A 23,946-nucleotide genomic window follows, 5' to 3' on the forward strand; every position below is an offset into this window, starting at 1 on the left:
TTTAAGAAAAATGAAAGACATTCTTGCAATAATAACTTTCAGACACAAAAGAGAAAAGAGCTGCAAGTTACAGCTCACCTCATGAAGCTCACCAGAAACAGGGATGAGTTTAGTTAGAGAAATAACTACATTTTGAACTATCCTAATAATGAGAATGTACGAGGGAAATAGAAAACCTGTCTAGAGTACAGGTTGGAGGGTTGGGTGGGGAGGAGGGAGATTTGGGACATTGGTGATGGGAATGTTGCACTGGTGATGGGTGGTGTTCTTTACATGACTGAAACCCAAACACAATCATGTATGTAATATAGTTGTTTAAATAAAAAAAATTTAAAAAAAAAAAGAACAGCCCTCTTCACCAGTTTAACCTGCCCACCACCAATGTCCCTCATTTCCCTCCTCCCCCACCCCTTGCCTGTCTTTGAGACAGGCATTCTATTTCTCTCTCACTACCATTGCTATATAGTTGTTAATGTAGTTACTTCTCTAACTGCATTTATCACTTTTTGTGGTAAGCTTCATATTGTGGCCAGTCCTCATCTCTGTTATCTCTGGGTGTTATTACAATAACGTCTTTTATTTTTTATAAACCCTGTAGATGAATGAATCTATTCTGTGTCTATCTCTCTTCTCCCCCTAAGTCATTTTACTCAGTATAATAGTTTCTATGTCCATCTATGTATAGGAAAATTTCATGACTTCATTTTTCTTGACAGCTACATAATATTCTATTGTGTAGATGTTACACAGTTTCTTTAGCCACTCATCTGTTGTCGTGCACCTGAGTTGTTTCCAGATTCTGGCAATTGTAAATAGTGCTGCAGTGAATATAGATATGCAGAAGGCATTTTTCTATTGTTTTTGTGTTCCTAGGGTATATCACTATGAGTGCTCTCCCACTTTTGCCTCTGCTCTTACTACTTTTGCCTCTGCTCTACTGTGTAAAGCTGCTGCCTTGAAGTACCCCACTCAGAACAGCTCAGAGGGCACAACAGCAGAAAACATCCCCTGAGGGTGGCATCAGAGGTAGGCTGTCTCCACCAAGGAAGGGCAGAGCCCTATCCCTGCCGTGTGCTTTGACATACAGGAGCCATTTTGATATTTTGCCTCTGCTCTACTCTTAGATACATGTTTTCTACCTAGGAGTTTGATAAATATTTTTCCTCATCCTGGATGAGAGCCGCAACCCAGCTGTATCAAAAGAAAACAAATCAAAACAAACAATAACTAAAACATAATACTTTTTGCCTGATTGTACTTTCCTAGATGGAGAATAATGACACAAGATTCAACGACTTCTTTATTTAATTTTCTGTCCATTGACTTCATCCTGTTTTCCTCTAGACCTGAAATCTCTTCGGTCATTACCATAGTCTGCCCATAACATTTCTAGCTTTTTATTGTATGAACTTGCTGCTGCTTCTTGTTTTATAACATGATTTGTTTACTTGGGATCTTATCTCCTGAATTCTCTGCTTACATGTTTGTATCTATTGCTTGTATCAATTACTTTGTTCTTCCCAAGCTTTTTGCTTAGAATGGCTGACCTTCCTCAAATTGCTGACCTTGTTAACAGTGACATCTTACTCTCCTTCCTTTGTATGCTGACAACATGGCTTTGAGAAAGTCAACACCTAACATATGCAGATCATTTTGTTTTCAGTGTTCTCTAGAAGGAAATGTCTGCCCAGAAAAGTACACCTTGTTTCCTTAAGTGGCAAGATTTAATATGAGCAAACCTCAAGGCATTTTCTTGTCATTATTTCATTTGTGTAGTAAGAAACATGTTGTTGGGAAAACAGTTGATGGACATCGTGGGTACATTGTTTTTTTTTCTGATTCTGACTGGTTATAACTGAATGTACAAGGCATTAGAGTGTGCTAGCCAGGAAGCTAGACTTTTGCTCCCACAATGTGTACGATGGGTCCACACTGGTTTGATGTAGTTACGGAGTTGAACTGATCTGGGCTTTACATTCTAATTAAGTGGTGCATGGTCGGACATAGAAAGCCCTTCGTCATCATCGCAACTTAGGAGGTAAGGATTTTGTATGTATCATTTTTATTTGAATAATAATCTTCAGTAGGGTTTAAGACCCTCTTGATCAGAGAGAGCTAAAAGATATATGTAGATAGAGTATTTCTTTCCTGATTTTTCTTAAAATTCTTTTTGGTCTATAATATGCTTTAAATGTCTGGATCTCTTATAATTCAGTATTTGTATGAATCTAGGGTTTATTGATGTGAAGAAAAGTCAGCATTAAATGAAATAAGAACTTTTAAGAAGCCCATTAAAATCACTTATAATAGAAAATGTAATTCCCAATAGATATTGATTTAAGTAGCACTTGGTTCTTCACTGAAGCATAAAGGCTGCTGCATGGTACTACTCTGTGCAAACCATTTTTATAGCATTCTTTACTGAACTCTTTCTGGTTAATTTGTTGGTATATCTAGAATAGAAATGACTTCATTTGTTTTATTTAAGCAATGTGAAAGATTTCTATAAAGTTAAAGGAAACAAAATATTTTTATATTTTTAAGGTTATCAGATAGAATCTGGAATAAAAGAGTAGTTATTTTCAGTTCTAAACAGATACAACAGCACCAGATGTCAGTTCTTGGATCATTTAATCTTCTGTGCTTATTTTTGTCAATATTTTTCCCAATTGAACCAAATACTAATTTCTGACTCAGCTTGCAATGCAAAAAATTCCAATTAGATTGTTATGACTTCATTTTTTATTCATGAGAGACTAAGAGACAAATTTAAAATCAGATCATACATGTTGTGGCATAGCATATAGAAATTTTAAATAAACCACCTGGCCTAGGGCAAGGGAGAATCAGTGTTGCTTTTTTCTTTTTTCTGGAGATGGAAAGATGTTGTTTTAAGTCTACATACTCTACCCCAAAGTACTACTTCATACTTGAGGGAAGCTTGGATTATAGCTAATTGGTTTATCTCCAAACTGAGGAGGTTAGGTTAGTTGGCATTGCCATATAGAATATCATTTTCACAGTAAGTAATTAGAGAAAAAGAATTTTAATAGAGGCAGTGAGAAGGATCTGAAAGGTCAAGGAGAACTTTAAAGGATGTCTTTGTACTTCACCTAATCAGAAGGAGAATAGCAAATTTAGCAATAATTTGGGAGAAGAGTAGGATTAAGATTCAGAATTAGTGGGGCTGGAGCAGTGGCACAAGCAGTAGGGTATTTGCCTTGCACTTGCTAACCTGGAATGGACCAATTGTAATTTGATCCCCCAGCATCTCATATGGTCCCAGAAGCCAGGAGTGATTCCTGAGTGTCACCAGGTGTGGCCCCCCAAAAAACAAAACAAAAGATTCAGAATTAGCTAGGAGCCCAGTGACTCCTGTGAACTTAAACTCAAGAAAGTTGAATTCTCGGCTGTTCTTTTCTTTTTTATTATTTAAATTCTTCCCCTTTTTGGGTGGGATAAGTGGGGCATGTCGCAGTGTTTGGAATTTTTTTCTGGCTCTGCATTCAGTAATCATTCCTGGTGGATCTGAGGGTACCGTATGTGGTGCTGGGATTGAACCCAGGTTGACCACATATGAGGCAAGTGTCCCACCTACTGTACTATTGTTCCAGCTCTTATCACTTAAATTATTAAAGGAGTACTATCCTGACTTCCATTTTCACATTCTTTTAGTGATATTGTCCTTTTAGATGTCTCAGTTACCCTGCTCCTATAGACATAAACACAGATCTTAACTTGCAGAATCTGCATTGAAATGGATGGGTTCAGTCTTCCTTCTTTTTCTTTCTTCTTTCTTTCTTTCTTTCTTTCTTTCTTTCTTTCTTTCTTTCTTTCTTTCTTTCTTTCTTTCTTTCTTTCTTTCTTTCTTTCTTTCTTTCTTTCTTTCTTTCTTCTTTCTTTTTCTTTCATTCTTTCTTTCTTTCTTTCTTTCTTTCTTTCTTTCTTTCTTTCTTTCTTTCTTTCTTTCTTTCTTTCTTTCTTTCTTTCTATATTTCTTTATTTCTTTGTTTGTTTTTTTTCTTTCTTTTCCTTCCTTCCTTCTTTCCTTCTTTCCCTCCTTCCTTCGTTCCTCCCTCCCTCTCTCCCTCCCTCCCTCTCTCCCTCCTTCCCTCTTTCCTTCCTTCCTTCCTTCTTCCTTCCTTCCTTCCTTCCTTCCTTCCTTCCTTCCTTCCTTCCTTCCTTCCTTCCTTCCTTCCTTCCTTCCTTCCTTCCTTCCTTCCTTCCTTCCTTCCTTCCTTCCTTCCTTCCTTCTTTCTTTCTCTCTTGCTCCCTCCCCCCTCCTTCCCTCCCTCCCTCTCTCCTTCCTTCCCTTCCCTTCCCTTCCCTTCCCTTCCCTTCCCTTCCCTTCCCTTCCCTTCCCTTCCCCTTTCCTTTCCTTTCCTTTCCTTTATCTCTTAGGATCATTTGTTCAAATAACATATATACTTGAGTATAAGCCGAGTTTGCAGCACAAAATTTGTGCCGAAAAACCTGAACTTGGCTTATACTAGGGTCACACAGGTCATTTGATTCGGTGCATGCATACCGATCAAATGCACATAGTCTCCAGTTGTCTTGTGCTGTCTGCTGGAGGGGGCAGTGCTTCAGCTCAGTCTACCAGTCGCAGCTGTGAAGAGGTAGGTGGCTGAACTGAACTGTATGCCACTGAACTATTTAACCCACAATATTCTGTGACACATATAATTAAGTGAAATTCCCATTTAAGGCAATAAATTTGTGTAAATAAATGTTTTTAAATCTCGAATCCTTATAATCAGGGGTTTTGGAGTATAAGGATTCAGGATTTTTAACCATTTATTTAAAATGCTTTACTGTCTTAAATGGTTTATTCGCTTTATTGAAGTTGCCATTGAGGGCCCGGAGAGATAGCACAACGGCGTTTGCCTTGCAAGCAGCCCATCCAGGACCTAAGGTGGTTGGTTCAAATCAAATCCCGGTGTCCAATATGCTCTCCCCTCCCCCCCCCCCCCTCGGTGCCTGCCAGGAGCTGTTTCTGAGCAGACAGCCAGGAGTAACTCCTGAGCACCGCTGGGTGTGGCCCAAAAACCAAAAAAAAAAAAAAAAAAAAAAAAAAAGTTGCCATTGAATACTATGGGTTAATGTGGTATGTTAGTGATATACAGTATATCAAACAATCATGCACTGTAAATGTAATTATGTATTTATTTACTTACTTACTGATTCCTCAATTATTGTAATTGTTTTGCATTTATATTTTTATTTTTGAAATTTACCAGTGGCTGCTGCATTTTCCACCTTAGCATATATTCGAGTCACTAAGTTTCCAAGTTTTTAGGGTAAAATTAGGGGGGTCTGCTTATACTCAGGTCATCTTATATTCGAGCATATATGATAAGTGACTTGTCTGTAGGCATCATGAGTTACCTGCTACCTGACTTGGAAGTATCTTGTTCTTCAAGTGTGCCAACCTGTGCCAAATATTCCAACTTTCTGTAATACTGTTTTTTGTGTTTTTTTTTTTTTACCTAGAATATCTCACCACCCTGGAAAGTTTACTTTATCATGTCTGTCATATTTGAGCTTGTCATCTGTGGATTCAAAAAATACACTGGAAATCTCCAGGTCACTCCCCTGTATTTAAGTTATGTGTGTATGTTATTTTTCCTAGTTGGTAAAGTTCACAAAGGCAGAGCTCATGTCAGAATGATGTAGGTGAACTTACAATAGGGTCGAGACTACTACCTGCCAGTGTTCCCATAGCGGGCTTTTTGCCTGGTTGTTTTTGCCTACAAGGTGATCTCATTGTTATATCTTTTATACTTTTCTTTTCCTTTTAACTATGACCATTTACTGAAAAGTTTTAAGCTATTTTCTGTAGCTCCACTGTTCTTCTGTACTTTAGATGTAATCAAATGTCTGGTAAATGTCTCCAACTGACTATCACATGACAGCCCCAAAGGCAGAATGCCCAAAACTTATCTTGCCTATATTTCTGTTCCTTTGTTCAATATGTTCTCTTTCTCCTTTATATAGATAGTGTAATATTTGCATTATCATAATCTGTGCAGCCCTAGAAAGAAATTTGGGTTGCATTTATTTTTTTTTACTTCTCTATTTAATTATAATTAATAAATTCCCAATCCATTTATTTGATTCCTACTCATTTCTTAAATTTGTTTTCTCCCTTTTCCATGTCAATTGTAGCTGCTGATGTTTGTAATTTCCTGCCTTAGCTACCTTTAATATTCCTTTCTTGTCATATATCTTATTCTTAATTATCCTAAGTCTATCCACTATAATATGAGCATATTATACTCTCAAATAAAGCCTTTAGGTAGCTTTCTTTCAGATATGATAGGGATGGGGAATTGATTTCCTCTCATATATCAATCCTGATCAGTTTGATGATGGCTTCTGTGACAAGTACGGGAGTTCTTTAGTGATGTCTGGCAGAGGCAGCCAATGGGTGGGTAATGCCTCTCACAGTGCTACGAGTTATTTCTTCCACTTGAAGATGTCATAAAATGTCCTCCATTACTTTGGACCTACCCTTGTCTTCATCCCATCCCATTGTTTAGCTTCACATTTTATCTTCAAGCAACAGGGCAAGGTTCTATTTCCTTTGCTGTTGATCAAGCTGTACCATCCTCCCTATACATTTTCATTAGGAAACTATGTTCATCCTTCAAATCTTGATGTGTGTGAGGACTGGTTTGGGAGTAATTCTGTAGAAGCCTAAATGGTTTTCTTCTAGACTGTAATATATTTAACTTCTTTCATGATAGTTTTCTAGCCTCTTGACTTGAAATTCTGAGTATCTTCCTTGCAAGAAAGTAAATACCTTTAAAGTTTAAATATTGTGAATTATTTATCTTTATTTATCCTGGCACCATTCATATAGTAGGCAATGTGACTTAAATTGTTTACTAAACTATTTTATTAACTAATTTTGAGTAATTAGTGTCTTTTGATTTTATTCAGATATCCCTTAGACATTTTGCTTTGCAGGAAGTTTAATTTAATGAATAAGGAAGTTAATAGACTCTGGTAATTTTTTGTTTGTTTTTGTTTTTGTTTGTTTTGGGGCCACACTCAGTGACTACTGAGTTACTGGGTTATTACTGCTCAGAAATCTACACTCAGAAATCGCTCCTGGCTTGGAGGACCATATGGGATGCGGGGGGATTGAACCGCAGTCCATCCTAGGTCAGTCATGTGCAAGGCAAATACCCTATTGCTGCGCCACTGCTCTGGCCCCAGACACTGGTGATTTTTGAACAGAGGAAGAGCATGATAAAATAGGTATTTAAGAAAGATTAACACAGAGGCAACTTTTTATTAAGATTTAAACTGCTGTTGGGAAAGAGGTTAGAGCATCAAGGAAAGAAGAGATGAGAGGGGGAGACAAACAAGTTTATGAAGCCATTCTAAACAATGGCTTCTTGAGGCTTTGCACTTTCATTTCCACATTCTCTCAAGTGATATGTGCTCTCTGCTATGTTACTGAAAATAGAACAGTGGTGTTATTTTTATTTTTAAAGAAAGAACATTTTTGCCAAATAGCTCCGATCCATTTTCATAATTATATATGAGACATCTTTATTATTATACGAAAAAGATTATGAGTTCAGTGGAGTGTCTGTGATAAATACCCCTTTTTCTGGCCATATCTGATATTGCTCAGGACTTACTTTTTACTCTGTGCTCAGAGGTGACTTCAGGCATGACTCGGGGAACCATATGTTGGGATCAGACACATACAAAAATAGCACCTTAGCCCTTATATTCTTTGTTTGTTTAACATGTTTGTTAATAGCTTAGAAATAGTTTAAAATATTTCAAGGTCATATGCTTTATTTTATTTATTTATTGATTTTGACATAATGGTTAACTATGAGGAAAACAGTTTTCTAGCTGCCTCTTTTTTTGACCTTTTATCATCTTTATTTTGTGTCAGCCTCCTCTTTGTTGAGAACATTTGTTGTATCTTGTATCTGATTCATGAGACTGTGTAAACTGGGTCAAGTTTATCTTCCATTGCTGTGGTCCATGTAGTTGCCCTCTGATTTCTTCTTTATGTTAGCATTCATTAACTTCTTACTTTACAGCTTATCTGTTATTTTTTTCTACAGGGCTATGACTCATTGATTCGAAAGGATTTTTTCCAAATATTTTGCACTTTTGATTGTGCATTATGGATACCAAGGAAGAGAAGAAGGAACGAAAACAAAGTTATTTTGCTCGGTAAGCATTTGTTTTGCAAAACTTTACCAGAACTTAGGGGGAAAAATGCTTGAGAGGACTTTGTACTTAAGCATTACTTGACATTCTCCATTTTGTGACTGTTCATACACAGTGCTTCCAGGGTAGGAGTTAAAGAGACCTTGTTTCATACTTATAAACGTTATTTATTAGAGGAATAGCATTTGATTCATCTCTTTATATTTATGAAAATTATCCCAGGCCAATACTGCTTGGGGAATCTATCTGTCATTAGTACTGGACTGTAGATTACTAGGAATCTTATATTATCAGCATTCATTGAATGTTAGATCCTAATTGCTTAGTTCTTGCTTATCTGTAGCTTAACTGTTGAACTATAATTAAAAGCGTGATATATATCATGCTTTTAATATATATTGGTTTTTGGGTCACACCCAGCAGCGCTCAGGGGTTACTCGTGGCTCTGTGCTCAGAAATCACTCCTGGCAGGCTCTGGGGACCATTTGGGATGTTGGGATTCAAACCACTGTCCTTCTGCATGCAAGGCAAATGCCATACCTCCATGCTATCTCTCCAGCAAAGCATGATATATTTAAAGATTGTTATCTGTGTGATGTCTGTTACTTCAAACTATTCTTGTTCTTAGACTAAATGGATGAGATTATGCCATTGGAAGTTTGTGTCATTTTTAAACTTGAACTCATGCACTATACAAATGTTTATAGGTGTTTGAATAGAACTAATCTTCTTTATGATTATCTACTGTTGTAGATTTAAACATAGATATTTAAGTTACTTATAATAAAGTTAATATATGCTAAAATATTTATAATTTGCTTTAGTGGCTTGAATACTTTTTTTATTTTTTTGGTTTTTGGGCCATACCTGGCAGTGCTCAGGGCTTACTCCTGTCTGTCTGCTCAGAAATAGCTCCTGGCAGGCACGGGGGACCATATGGGATACCGGGATTCGAACCAACCACCTTTGGTCCTGGATCGGCTGCTTCCAAGGCAAACGCCGCTGTGCTATCTCTCTGGGCCCAGTGGCTTGAATATTTTACATATAAAGGAAGAATATAGGCTTATTAGATCATTATAGGCTTTTTAATTGAAATACTTTATTTTTTGTTTGTTTTGGGGCAATACCAAATAGACACGGGACCTGCTTTTTGTTCTGTGCTCAGGGATCACTCTTTGGTGACTATAGGGGATCATATGTGGTGCAGAGATCGAGCCTGGATTAGCTGAATGCAAGGCAAACATCCTATCAACTGTACTATTTACTGCCCAGCACCTGAAATATATCTAAAGAACTGAAGTCAACCTACCACCACCCCAATCCCCAATCTGTGCTGGATAAAGATGTATTTTCTGTTTCCCAAATATTTAGTTTATTTACTTATAAATAATAACTAAAGCTTCTGTTGATGTCTTTTCTCTAGAAATTAAGCTAGGTTTTAGGTTTTTTTTTTTAGGTTTCATATTTTTAAGAAAAAGGAAGAAAACAGACTTTTAAGATACTTTAATATATTGAATAATTATATTTTATTGTGACAATAAATCTCTGGGAATAGCTTTTTTTCCCACTATTTTATAAATGGTAAACTAGAGACTCTATTTTACCCATTTTGTGAAGCCCGAGTCAATGTTTAAATACAATTTGCCTCCAAATTGTCTGCTTCAATTAGTGGTAGCAAATTCATAGTAAGAGTTTGCAGAAATTAAGTGATTGTTTTCCACTATTAGGATTACAGGGAGTAGCAAAATTATAGCAACACAGCTTTTCTATACCCATCATCTAGTTTCTCATAATGATAACAACTTAACTTACTGATATTTTACATGCCATAAGGATATGTGTGTGTTTATGCATGATATGTGTGTATTTGCACATGCATTGTTTTACTCCATGTGTAGGGTTGTTCAGTCAGCTAAGATAATGATTTTCTGGAGGAAAATAAAACCGCAGGTGCTACTATGTCTTTGTAGCCACATTCATTGCATTCCATCTACCCAGCACCTACTCACAACCAGTAATCTATTCTTCACTGTAACTCGTCATTTCAAAATATTAAATAAACGAATTGTTTTCGTTTAGTTCAGTACTCTTGAAAGACAGTCCATTCAGAATGCTATTAACAAAATCTACAGACAAAGTGACTTAGAAATAACAAAAACATATTTCTCATAGTCCTTGGAGGCTGAAATCTTCATTAGGGTGCTGGGTAAGGTCAGGTTCATTGTCCTACTCCATAAAGGGTTGCCTTCTGGCAGTAAACTCATATGGTTCAAGGAACAAGATTGATTTATACTTCCATTCTATTGGGGCACTAATCACATTTGAGGCCTCTTAACTCCATGATCAAATCACCATTTTAGTCCCACCTTCTAAGATCATCACAAAAGGCATTAGCTTTTGAATTATTGTTGTGACACAAAAATATTTAGGCCATAATAGTTGAGATATGTTGAAGTTGTTTCATAAATCAATATTTTGTTCTTTCTTATTGCTGAGTCACATTGCACAGTATGACTGTATTGATATTTTTAACTATTTACCCAGTGAAGGATATTTGGGTCTACAAATAAAGGCACTAGGGCCATTTGTGTGTTTTGTGTAAATACAACTTTTAATTCCAATGGATTTCTGGGCCAAGTGATAAATGTATTTTTAATTTTGAAGAAATAGTCCCATAATCTTCCTCTAAAATTACTATACCATTTTATTTTTCTGTGCATCAGCAATGTATAAATGACCCAGCTTCTCCAAATATTGATCAGCATTTTTCCTTACAGGTTTTTTTATTGTAATCATCCCAATAGTTGTGCAGTAATATCTCATTTTTAAACTAATTTGCATTATAATGAAAATTGATTTTACTATTCTGGATTAGCTATTTTTCTTTTTTTTTTTTACTGTTGTTTGTTATTTTTCTTTTTTAAGTTTATTTTATTGAAATCATTGTGATTTACAAAGTCCTTTATAGTTGGATTTCAAACATACAGTGAATCGGGGCCAATCCCTGTTGACCTCCCTCCACTAATGTTCCCAGAGTGTATCCTATATCACCACTCATTACCTACCCCCTGGCCTGCCAGTATAACAGACCCATTTTAAGTTTAGATTATCATAGCTTGGGTCTTTTTCTTCTTCTTTTGTGGAATTTGGCGTGGATATTTAGATCTGTCCTTTTTTTTTTATCTTCACCAATGGACCTGAGACCACAACTTCCTTGGCATCTATCCTTTCATTTTTTTTTCTTCCTTCTTAAATTAACAGAAAAATGCAGAAATGTAAGGTAAAACAAGTAATTCATGTCCAAAGGTTCCATGAAAAAGGTGGGAGCTCCTATGTAAAAAAGGGGTGACAGTTTTTTTTACATAGGGGCAGCAAAAGTTGGGGGAAATAGAAAGAAAAATCAAAGTGTCCCTACTTATGAAGCATCGTGCATCAGGACAATTAAAGGTTCTGGGCATGCTAAGTTTCTTAAAGACTCCAAAGTCTTTCTTAATAGTCCCAGGAAAAGTTCTCAATCACTCTTGTTTCAGTCAGGTTTCAGTGATTAGAGATCTTGTTTTTGGCACAGGTCCTATGTCAAAGTCAGTGTGTCACAGAGCATCTTCTGGTTTCATCTCACTGTTAGGTGGCGAGGTCAGGAAACCTTGCCCTGAAAGCAAGTTGTTGCTGTCCCAAGTAGTGAGGTTGTCATATGAACCCACCTTGAGGCAAGCTTGTTCCAGGGCAGAAGTAGAAGTAGAAGTAGAAGTTCACTTCCTGATGCTGGTGCAGAAAACAGTGTCAGTTCCAAAGATGGGATCCAAGGTTCAGGGGGTGAAGAGCTGATGGCTGATCAGCTGAAGCCTAAGTCAAGTCACTATGACAAATCTTCAGGGTGAAAGGCCTCCCTGCAATAAAAATTTGGGAGTTCTTGTCCTATTAAATAAGAACTTCTTTCTATATGTAAGATTTCCCCCATTTTAATGTTCCTATGCAAAAAGGAACAATGCCAGAGAATACTGTGGTGTCTGTGGGATTAAAATAATAAGCTAAAAAATCCCTATAACCTGGTTCTAACATGAATTTAGAACCCAAAAGAAACTTATCTACTAGAATTTTCTAATAAACAAATCCAAAGAAGATGTGGGGAATTACACAGTAAGAATTAGTGCTTCTTTAGTATTTTTTATATCCTTTGCATGTGTTTTTATTAGATTACTTGTTCTTTTATTACTGCATTTGAGAGTTCTTTTAAAATTCTAGCTATCAGTCCTTTAAAATGTACTTTGCTGATACAATTATCTAACCATAGTTTTCTTTTATCATTTTTAAGAACAACTACATTTTTGATGTAATTCAATTTGTTAACTTTTTTTTTTATGGATTCTGCTCAATTCTGGTGTCAAGTCTACAATTCTTTGTCCTGCCCAAGGTTTTAAAACTGTTTTTCATGGGCATGAGGTCTGGGACCACACCCAGTGGTGCTCAGGAGTTATGGCTACATACAAGATAAATGCCCCAATTCCTGTGCTATCTGGGTCTAGTCATGAATTTTTTTAAAAAAAATTTTAATATTATACTTATATTTAACCATGATATTTATATTGGTTAATTTTTTATGTAAGATATAAAATTGGAGCAGAAATGATATTATAGCAGGTAAGGACCTTGCCATTCTTTGCCAACTGGTTTTGATCTTGAGCCTCACTAGGAAGGAAGCAATAGCTTCCTGAGTCTGACTCTCCTTCTAAAAATGTTAATTTAGATCAATATTGCTTTTTAAAATTTTCTTTTCTCTTCCCTCCTCTCCTCTAGCTCCCCTTCTCCTTTTGCCATATAGGAGTCCAATATAATGTTCCTGAGATGTAGGTTGCTGCTAAAACAAAAGGTGTAAGATAAAACTGTTTTGGAAAAACTCAGAGATGCAAAATTTAATCATGCCTGTTTTAACCTCTTGCACAAAATTCTAACACTGAAATGGGAAATGTATTAAAATTTTTCTTTTGTTACCTTAGGAGTTCTAGACAAGGATAAAAATCAGATGTTAAAACACTAATTCAACATAATTAGTTACCAGGAGTAGAGAAGGGAAGAAAAGGAGATTGCGTGGCAGGATGGGGAAGAGAGAGAGGGAGAGGAGAGAGGGAGAGGAGAGAGGGGGGAAGAGAGAGAGAGAGAGAAGAGAGGTGGGGAAAGAGAGATGAAAGAGAGGGAGGGAGAGAGGGAGGGAGAGAGGGGAGAGAGAGAAGAGAGAGAAAAGAGCAACTTAACAGTGACATCTAAACACTACCTTCTGACTAAACTGTGGGTTTAATAGGATTCAATGTGGGTTCAATAGGATTTACCTATTGAACTTACTTAAAAGCCAATTTCTAATCAGATATGTTAGATTTCTCTAAAGTCTAAACAGTGGACAGGCTAAGTCAGATTTCCAGGGCAGGTTGTAAAGTCAGACTCAGGGTAAGGGCTCTTTAAATAGTCCCTTGCATCATGTGCAAATCTCTATTCCAGGGTGCAGAGAAGAACAAAAGGCAAACTGTCATCCTTGTATTTTCTACATATGCATTTAAAGCTTTAAAAATTGCTGTAGACTCTTTTCTGTCTCTTCCCCTGTTCCTTTTCATTTCCCAATAATTATGTAACCTGTTTCTTGGTAGACTGCTTTAACCAAGTGATTTCATAAACAGTGTATGATTGTTTGATAAATAATACTTTTGTTGATGTTTCTGTCTCTTTTTCTGAATTTGACATCAAAGCAAAGTTAAGTTTAAACACCTTGTTTTTATAATTTTAAATTGAAATTAGTAATCTAGGGATTTCCCAATACTTCCTCTTAAAATATATTGTAAAACCTCAAATGGAAAGATATGGTAACAGTGCTAATAGCTTTCTTCTGGGAAGTGCTAAAGAGTGCTTTAGGATATTTTAGTTTTGGCCCAGCTATTTTTTAGGATTCCAGTGCTTTTTTCCTGCTATTTGTTCCAGAACAATTGATTAATAAAACCTCTTTAACATTTTATCAAATAACTTGATATCACCATTAGTATAGAAACTACATATAGAGACAATAAGTCCTTGATATTTATTGAGACTTGAAGTCAAATGAAAAATTGATTTATTAAATCAAATTGTATCTCTCTCATACTGTTCCCTGAAGTGATGTTGCTTCCTCAGGTTCTGTTCTCTCTTTCTTCCTCTTGTACTTAGAATCCACTTAGGGCTTTCTTCTTTCCCAGACACATTGGCAATGTCTGACTTGTGCAGAATTTAGAATACATTCGGTAAATTGATAAAAAGAGAGCTCTTTATGCCTTTTTTATATGTGATGAAAATTACTATAAAAACTTTAGTTAAAAAAAAACAAAAGAAAAACTTTAGTTATAGTGATTCAAATAGAATTTTTTTCAAGATTGAGAATTGACTTAGAATGCTCAAAATATATTTTTGGCTAGTCCAAAGAGGTTTTTTTATTTTTTGAGACTTTTTCCCCCTAGGATAAGACCTATACCTGGACATGAAGTGATAGAGACTCATCAGTAGACTGTGCATTGTTCATGTCCATCTCTCCACCCTCTATTGACTGGTTCCCCATAACTATTGCTTGTCAGAAAATGTAGAACTGTTTCTTCCCTCTCCTCTCATTTTCCCACCCACTATAGAACCAACATGAAGAGATCATGTTTTACTTTCTGCTTCCGTACAACCAATACTCTTAGGATATAGTGTGTAAGCTACAATTTATCTCTCTGAATCTCTACCATTTCCTATCTTAGTCCTCAGACTCTGTTTTGGTCATTTCATGACTGTAACCTCCCAGTGCATCAGCAGAACATCTAATGCTTGAAGATTACTTCATTGTATAACTACAGCCAAGTTTTCTAAGCTCTGTATTTTCTATGTTGTTTGTTGGAGTTAATACAGTGACTTTGAAAAAAACTGTACTACAGTCTAAAGGAGCAGAAAAAGAAATGTACATAAGATAAACAGTAAAGAATTTCTGATGTGAACCTACTAAAGCAACTTGTCTGCAATGGTTGAGTTTTCATCCTTCTTCAGAAAAGAGAATCTCAAGTCCTGCATCTGAACTCACCACATAGCCTTTTAAGATTTTATATATACATACATACATATATATATATATATACATATAAAGTAAATTGTGCCATTCACTCATTCCAGCACACCCAAACCAAGATGACTGTGAAGATTACAGAGTACCTGTTTCAGGGAATACTCATCAACTCTATCAGTTCTGTGCCTATCTATATACATCATCACCCAAAAGAATCTTCATCTATCTTGATTATCCTGTATCCATCCCATGAGCTCTATTTAGATTATAGAAAAGGAAAGAGTTCCAATAATCCATGGGGAAGTCATCCTTTTACAAAGGTACATTGTTAGGAGTTCATTTAGATTCTGGAATATTGTGAAGTGAAATTGTATAAACCAAAGGGTTTTTGAGAAATCTAAGGCACCTTTGTATTTATTAGGAGGACCCTAAGTTCATAAGGCAAAACTGCTGCCCTAAATCAGGATACTTCATATACATTACTCTGCTTAGATATTGGTTATCAGAACTTCCCCAATGGTGTTGCTTTACATACCCTCATATAAGCAATCTAAGACACCACAGTCACTATTCTTCCATCTACATAAATCAGGGTGTGGCAGTAATGTGCAAAAAACGTGACCCACTTTATTTGCTAGAATTGCATCTTGTCTAAGAATATAGTTGTCTGTAACAAATGAAAAAATATATTTGGACAGAAACCTAAGCATGTCCTCTTTATTATGTAAGATAGAAGTTGACACCTAGGTGATTTGGCTGTTTTTATCTGTAGCACTGCTGAGTATACAGTGTGTGCTTCCTCAGTGTATCTTCAAAGAGGCAGTCTTAGAACCCTTAGAAAATGCTGTCTCATGTGTTAGCCAGTGCCAAGAATGAATGTACCACAAGGGTAGAATGGCCTGATAAGAACTCTGTCCTTCCTTTAATTAACAGTCAGTAGGCTGTTTTTTCCTGTTGGCCAGAGACATTACAGAAAAATCCTAATATATCTAAGATTTGAGAAGAAATATTATTATTGTTAGATATTCACTACTGTCGAAGATTTTTATTGAGTTTATAGATGAAAAATAAATAAAACTGTTTTAAGTGCTTGGTAAATGTTTGTTCCACTATATTATTACTATTTTGAAGCAATAGTTTACTTTCATTTTCAGTATGCCTGCTGATTCTAGTGAAAGTTAATAATACCAGCATTTGTTGCTACATTTTAGAGCATATATATATATATACATATATTCTCATATTATGCTCATAAAGATCCTATAAGTAAATATAAATGATGAGTCTCTATTTCAGAACATTAAGTAATTTGCCCCCAAATCACTTAACCTTTAAATGAAGGTTCTGGTCTGAAGCCCAGTGTGTATTTTTCTAATGCTGATTATTTTTCTTTGTCCCATCTTGGCTCAGCTTAAATTGCATTATTAAGTTTTATTTGTCTGAAAGGGTGATTAGAACATGTTGTTAGCATTGTAATAGAAGAAGCTGAAATCTCAAGGTGGATTTCAAAGGAGAACATTTATTGGAAACTATTTAATTTTGATTTCTAAGAGCCATCCTAGAAGATAATTGTGGCTTTGAGGACATGTTTTGTTGTGTGCACTGTACTGCTCCGAACACTCTTTGAGGCCAAGCATTAGCTCTCAGATTCATGTATGTGTTTATGTTAGTCTGTTCACCCAAAGACCTTCATATTGGAGCTGGGTTTGGTGCTCCTTTTGTGTGCACCAAAAAAAAGTAGTTGGTGATTAATAAGTGTTAAATATATATTGACCAACTGACAGAATGAGTATTTAAATTGGGCTCTTTAATCAAATATATAAATAATTTTATGCCTTTTTTGTCATAATAGATTTTTCAGTATTTAGTGGTTTTATTTATTTTAAAAGCTTAGTAATATTTAATATAATTATATATGTTGCAGTTGCTAGTATCTTATTTGAAATTATTACTAATTTCACGTAAACTCTTGCATGAGCTGTACTGTTGTTTAATGCTTATGTTTCTGTTTGTTTCTATTTAGTTCAGATCAGACAACTCTTAAGGAAACATTTACATATTTTTAGTAATTCATTAATAGGAAAAGCATTCATGGTCAAGTTTGAGATGCTAAGATTTTTAGGAAATCATTAACTTTTTTTCTACAGGGCCTGAAATGTAGCTTAGAAATGGAGCATTTGTTTCTATGTTTGAGGCCCTGACACTCACTGCAAAACAAAGAAAAATTAGATATGATTTTCTTTTTTCTATTTTTTTTATTATTGAATCTCTGTGAATTACAGTTACAAAGCTACTCATGATTGAGTTTATGGCATACAGTATTCCCAAACCAGTTGTTTTTTAATGATTTTTATTATAACCAATGTGAATTACAAGTCTTTCACATTATATTTAAGGTACATAGTGACAGTGAATCAGGGCCATTCCCACCACCAGTGTTGTCCTCCCTCCACCTCTGTTCTCAGCATGTATCCAATACCTCCCTGCTTTGCCCTCTGGACTGCTAGTGTAACAGGTCCCCTTTGTGTATAGCTTGTTGTAGACTGGTGGTCTTGATTCTGTTGTCCTTGACTTTGGGTTTGGTGTTTAGGTCTGATCATTTTTTATTTCCTCTCAAAATTCAAGCAACTATTTGCTTCTGGTATCATCCACTTTTTTTTTCTATTCAATTTATGAGTCGTCATATTTCTGTCCAATGTTCCCAGATTTTTTTATACCCTCCAGTCTGACTTTATGCCTCCTTTCAGCATCTTGTCTCTTCCAGAACAACCACTTCCCTCTAGAAATGTCGTGTTGTATTGTTCCTTGGCCTGTCCACCTCCCACACCCCAGAAGCAGTCTTTCTACTGGAAACAAGTTCTTATGCTCATTGTTTCTATAGCATTGGGGTATTTCTTATAGCCCTACACTGTTTCTTTTTATTCCCCCATATGAGATACATCATTCTATTCCTGTCTTTCTCCTTCTGACTAACTTCACTAAGCATGATACTCTTCGGATTCATCAACATAGCAGCAAATTTTATGACTTCATCTTTTCTTATGATTGGTAGTATGATTGGTATATATATGGATACACATATATACACATACATACAGTGCTTCATTATCTAGTCATCGATTCTTGGACACTTGAGTTGTTTACAGATTTTGGCTATTGTGAATAGCACTATACTGAATAGAGAAACAAACATGTTTTCTAAATAGAGCTTTTGGACTCTTGAGGTTGATGCCTAGAATTGGAATTGCTATATCATATGGAAACTCAATTCTAGTTTTATTTTAAACATGTCCATATTTTTTCCAAATAAATGTACAAATCAACTATCCTAGAAGCAGCAAATAGAGGTTCCTTTTTCTCTGCATCCACAAAAAACACAGGTCACTGTCATTCTTTATGATATGTACCGGTGAGATGATATCTTATTGTTGCTTTGATTTGTATTTCTTTGATGATTAATGATACAGAACATTATTTCATGTGTCTTTTGGACATTTGTATTGGTACTTTGAGGAATCATCTTTTCATCTCCTTATTTTTGATGGGATTGAATTTCCTTTTGTAAATTCCTACCATATATCTTGAATATTAATCCTTTATCAGATTAATGGTGGATAAATAGTTTCTCTTAGTTTGTGAGGTGTATTTTTATTTTGGTCATTGTGACCTTTGAGGCTCAGAAATTTCAGAATTTGATCTCTCACTTGTGTATCTTGGTTTCTACTTGCTTGGTTAGTGGTGCATCTTGAAAGATGCCTCGTTTAAATGTCATGGAGAGTTCTCCTGCCTATGTTTTCCTCTATATCTTTCAGATTCAGAATTGATATAGAGGCCTATCCATTGTGATTTTAGTTTTGTGTATGTCATTAGAAAGGTATTTGAATTCATGTTTTTGCATGTGACCAACACTTTACCCAGCCCAACTTGTTGAAGAAGTTTTCCTTGCTCTGATTCATATTTTTGTTCCTTAACAAAAGATTAGCTATCCATATATCAAAGGGTCTTTTTCTAATATTTCAGTTCTATTCCATTGATGTGAGGGTCTATCCTTATTCCAGTACCATACTGTTTTAATTACAGCTTGAAGTCGGGGAATGCTATGCCCCCATCTTTTGTTCCTAAGATATGTTTTGACTATTTGGGGGAGGTTTATTGTTTCATGTGAATTTCAGTAGTGTTCATTATTAATTTCAATTATTTCTGACATTGATTGACACGTATATGATAAACTAGCCATGGTACTCCGGGATGAATCCCACTAGGAAATGGTGTATGATCTTTTTGATAGTTGTTGGGTTCAGCTTGCTAGTATTTTGTTGAGGATCTTTGCACCTACATTCAGTAAAGATATCAATTTGTAATTTTTTTGTTCTCTCCTTTTGTATCAGGATAACTGTTTGCCTCATAAACACTGAAAACATTTTTGTTTCTTCAGTTTTTCTTTTTTCTTTTTTTATTTCTTTTTTTAATTTTTTTGTTTGTTTTGTTTTTGGGCCACACCCAGCAGTGCTCAGGGGTTACTCCTGGCTGTCTTCTCAGAAATAGCTCCTGGCAGGCACGGGAGACCATATGGGACACCGGGGTTTGAACCAACTACTTTTGGTCCTGGATCAGCTGCTTGCAAGGCAAACACCGCTGTACTATCTCTCCGGGCCCTTTTTCTAATATTTTTATTTAAACACCTTGCTTACAAACATGATTGTGGTTGGGTTTCAGTCATAGAAGATGACACACCCCCATCACCAGTGCAACATTCTCATCACCAATATCTCAAATATCCCTCCTCCTCTCCCCGCCCCCACCTGTACTCTAGACAGGCTTTCTATTTTCCTCATATATTCTCATAATTAGGATAGTTTGCAATGTAATTATTTCTCTAACTAAACACATCACTCTTTGTTGTAAGGTTCATGAGGTGGACTGTAACGTCCAGCCCTCCTCTCTTTTGTCTCTGAAAATTGTTGAGAAATATCTTTCATTTTTCTTAAAACCCATAAATGAGTGAGACCAATCTGCATCTTTCTCTCTCTCTCTCTGACTTATTTCACTCAGCATAATAGATTCCATGTACATCCATGTATAGGAAAATTTTATGACTATATCTCTCCTGATGGCTGCATAATATTCCATTGTGTATATGCACCACAGTTTCTTTAGCCCATTCATCTGTTGAAGATCATCTTGGTTGTTTCCAGAGTCTTGCTATGGTAAATAGTGCTGCAATAAATATAGGTATAAGGAAAGGGGTTTTGTATTGTATTTTTGTGTTCCTAGGGTATATTCCCTGTAGTGGTATAGCTGGATTGTATGGGAGCTCGATTTCCAGTTTTTGGAGGAATCTCCGTATCACTATTCAGAAAGGTTGAACTAGTCGGCATTCCCAAGAAATAATAGAGAACACATGGAAATGGAAACACATACCCTGCTCATGGTTTGGCAGGATTAACATCATTAAAATGGCAATACTCCCCAAAGCATTGTACAGATTTAATGTGATCCCTCTAAAGATACCCATGACATTCTTCAAAGAAGTGGATCAGGCACTTTTGAAATTCATTTGGAACAATAAACACCCTTGAATAGCCAAAGCAATTATTGGGAAAAAGAATATGGGAGGCATTACATTCCTCAACTTTAAACTGTTACAAAGCAATAGTTATCAAAACAGCATGGTATTGGAATAAAGACAGACCCTCAGATCAGTGGAATAGATTTGAGTACTCTGAGAATGTTCCCTAGACATACAATCACCTAATCTTTGATAAATGAGCAAGAAGTTCTAAATGGAGCAAAGGAAGCCTCTTCAACAAGTGGTGTTGACACAACTGGCTAGCCACTTGCAAAAAAGCGAATTTAGATTCCCAGCTAACATCATGTACGAAGGTAAAATCCAAATGGATTAAAGACCTTGATATCAGACCTGAAACCATAAGGTATATAAAACAACACGTAGATAAAACACTCTATGACATTGAGACTAAAGGCATCTTCAAGGAGGAAACTGCACTTTCCAAGCAAGTGAAAGCAGAGATTAACAGATGGGAATATATTAAGCTGAGAAGCTTCTGCACCTCGAAGGAAATAGTGCCCAGGATACAAGAGCCACCCACTGATTGTTTCTTCAGTTTTTCTAAAGAAACTTAAAAGCATTGAAAGTAGCTCTAGTGAACCAATCTGGGACTGGTTTTTTTTTGTATAGGGGAGATTTTTGATGACCATTTTAATTTTCTTATAGTACTTGGTTTGTTCAAGTATTTGATATCTTCTTGATTTAACCTGAGGAGATTGTAGGAAGCTAGGAATTTATGTATTTCTTCTAGGTTCTTTCACTTTGTGGCATACATATTTTCATTGTAGTCCCTGATAGTACTTTGAATTTCTGTGGTTTCTATTGTGACAAACTTATTTTATATTTCATATTAAGTTTATTAGCGTTCCCTCTCTCCTTATGAGTCTTGCTAGAGGTTTATTGAATGTTTTTATTTTTTTTAAATACAAGTTTTTGGTTTCATTTATCTTTTGGATTATTTGCTTGGGTTCAAATTTATTGGTTTCTATACAAGTTTTGTTATTTCCATCATTCTCCATATTTTGTCTCTTTTTATTGGTCTTTCTTAGTTTTTTGAGATATATGATTGGGTTATTTCTGTTAATCTCTTTCTTAGTTTCTTGAGATATATGATTGGGTTATTTCTGTTAATCTCTTTCTGAGGAATCCTTGCATAGCTATGAACTTGTTTCTTAACTGTTTTTTTCTGCATTCCATAGCTTCTGGTAACGCTCAGGGGTTACTCCTGGCTATGTGCTCAGAAGTTGCTCCTGGCTTGGGGGACCATATGGGACACCGGTGGATCAAACCGTGGTCTGTCCAAGGCTAGCGCAGGCAAGGCAGGCACCTTACCTCTAGCGCCACCGCCCAGCCCCCACCTACTAAGCAGTTTTAAGGGAACACAAGTGATATTTAATCCTAGTAATATTTGGTTCCAGCAGTCTTAATTGTTTAGTGCCAGGGCTAGTCCTATGGAGCTAGTGGGAATCAGTGGTCTGGGGGATATACCCAATGGGAGTTGGAGACCAAACTTGAGACCTTATCATATTCAATTCATGAATCCCTAAGCCCTGGTGCTCTACCCCCAGCTCCATTGATTTCTTTTAAAATGTTACTTCTAAAAGTTGGGGCAGATTTGAGAGGAGTTAACCCCCAGATTTGGACTTAGATTTAACTTGGGATACTTTGGTCACAGTGCATTTGAAACTACCCATTATGCTGGTATGGTCTTCAGCAAAAGAAAATTGAGTTTAAAAAAAAAAAAAGAAAAAGAAAATTGAGTTCTGAAATAGGAAATGCTTTGAACTATAACCTTATAATTTATATTTATAATCCAAGAATTAATGGTTTTAATAGGTTTTTAAACCCCCAAACTTTTAATTGAAAATTTTAATAATCTCTGCCTCCTCTACCCTCTCAAATCCAATGCTAATTGGACCTCTTCCCACATGTCTTCCCAGATTAGTCCTCTGAAGCACAGTTCAGATCACTTCTGCATCCTGAATTCTTTTCCTATATTCAAGGATCCTTACAATGTGGCTCATTTCTACCGTGATGTCTTTATCTCCCACTTTTATATTCTGTTGAACACTTAATCTTTGTTGCATGAGAACTTTGCTCTCATAATTAAATGACTGCTCTTTACTGTTTCATATACAATAGACATTTTTTTTTTGAAATTTCAGGAATTAAGGCAAGGGACTCTCATATAAGCAAGGTACATACTTTACTATTGAGCTTATTTTTGGACCTCTGCAAACATCTTTCATCGTGACACTGTCTCCTTAAGACTTTTCACATTTTATTTAACTCTTTACTTTCCCTCCCTCCCCTCAGTAAATATTATCGTCTGTTGCCATTGAACTCAGAGGGCATTGTGCTTTCTCCGGAGGCCCTTAACAGTTTGTCAGATATAGTCAGTAACACTCTCATTCTCAATCCATTCTCTTGTTATTAATGATAATTTCTCTTATTGTATATTCCTAAAGGTTCAACCCACATCTAACAGTCTGTGAATGATGGCTAACATTTGTCAAACATTTACTATGTAACTGGCACTAATTTGAGAACTCAAAATCTTGTAATTACCCCATGAATCCTTTTATGGAGATATAGTACAGAAAGTAAGGCACTTATCTTGCACATGGCTGTTGTAGACGTCTTGTGTCTAAGCAATTCTTGTGGGTCATAGCACTACACGATAGGAAAGGGGAGCACGAGCAGACGAAATATGAAATAAATAAAACCACACGGAGAATGTGGGGTCAACACGTTTCTGGCGGAGTGCGACAAGTTTAATTTTTTTAAGCAGGGAAATTTATAGGGGTAAAATTAGCCACAGGTGAAGAATAATTGTAATCACAAAGCCTAGTATAACAATAACAATACCTAAACTATGGGTGTGACTAAAAATTCTAAGTTACAAGAGAGAAGGTCAAGGTAACTCCCTGCAAGCCATTTTAAATGCAAAATAGGATTAGGAGGAAATAGGAAAAATCTAGAAACTTGATCTTTCTAGGCTGGACTCTATATTTACAGAGGTCAAGTAAAAGGTGGTATCAAAATCCCCAAGAATGAGCTTCTCTAATTCTAAAGGAGAGTCAGTAATCAAAATCTGCATTTGGGTTATGCCTTTGATTAC

The 23,946-nt window shown here is 35.9% G+C and overlaps 1 protein-coding gene across 3 annotated transcripts in view; it reads left to right on the top strand.

Annotated features, from left to right (window-relative positions):
- Positions 1–23,946, top strand: part of NCOA7 (nuclear receptor coactivator 7) — a 168,473-nt gene that overhangs the window by 24,985 nt on the left and 119,542 nt on the right. For all 3 annotated transcript variants that reach the window (XM_049771097.1, XM_049771100.1, XM_049771098.1), the window contains exon 2: positions 8,097–8,208. In XM_049771097.1, coding sequence (XP_049627054.1) covers positions 8,159–8,208 — 50 coding nt within the window. In that variant the 5' untranslated portion in view covers positions 8,097–8,158. The remainder of the gene's footprint in view (positions 1–8,096; positions 8,209–23,946) is intronic.

Source organism: Suncus etruscus, chromosome 4, assembly GCF_024139225.1.
Source record: "Suncus etruscus isolate mSunEtr1 chromosome 4, mSunEtr1.pri.cur, whole genome shotgun sequence".
NCBI classification, from domain to species: Eukaryota; Metazoa; Chordata; class Mammalia; order Eulipotyphla; family Soricidae; genus Suncus; species Suncus etruscus.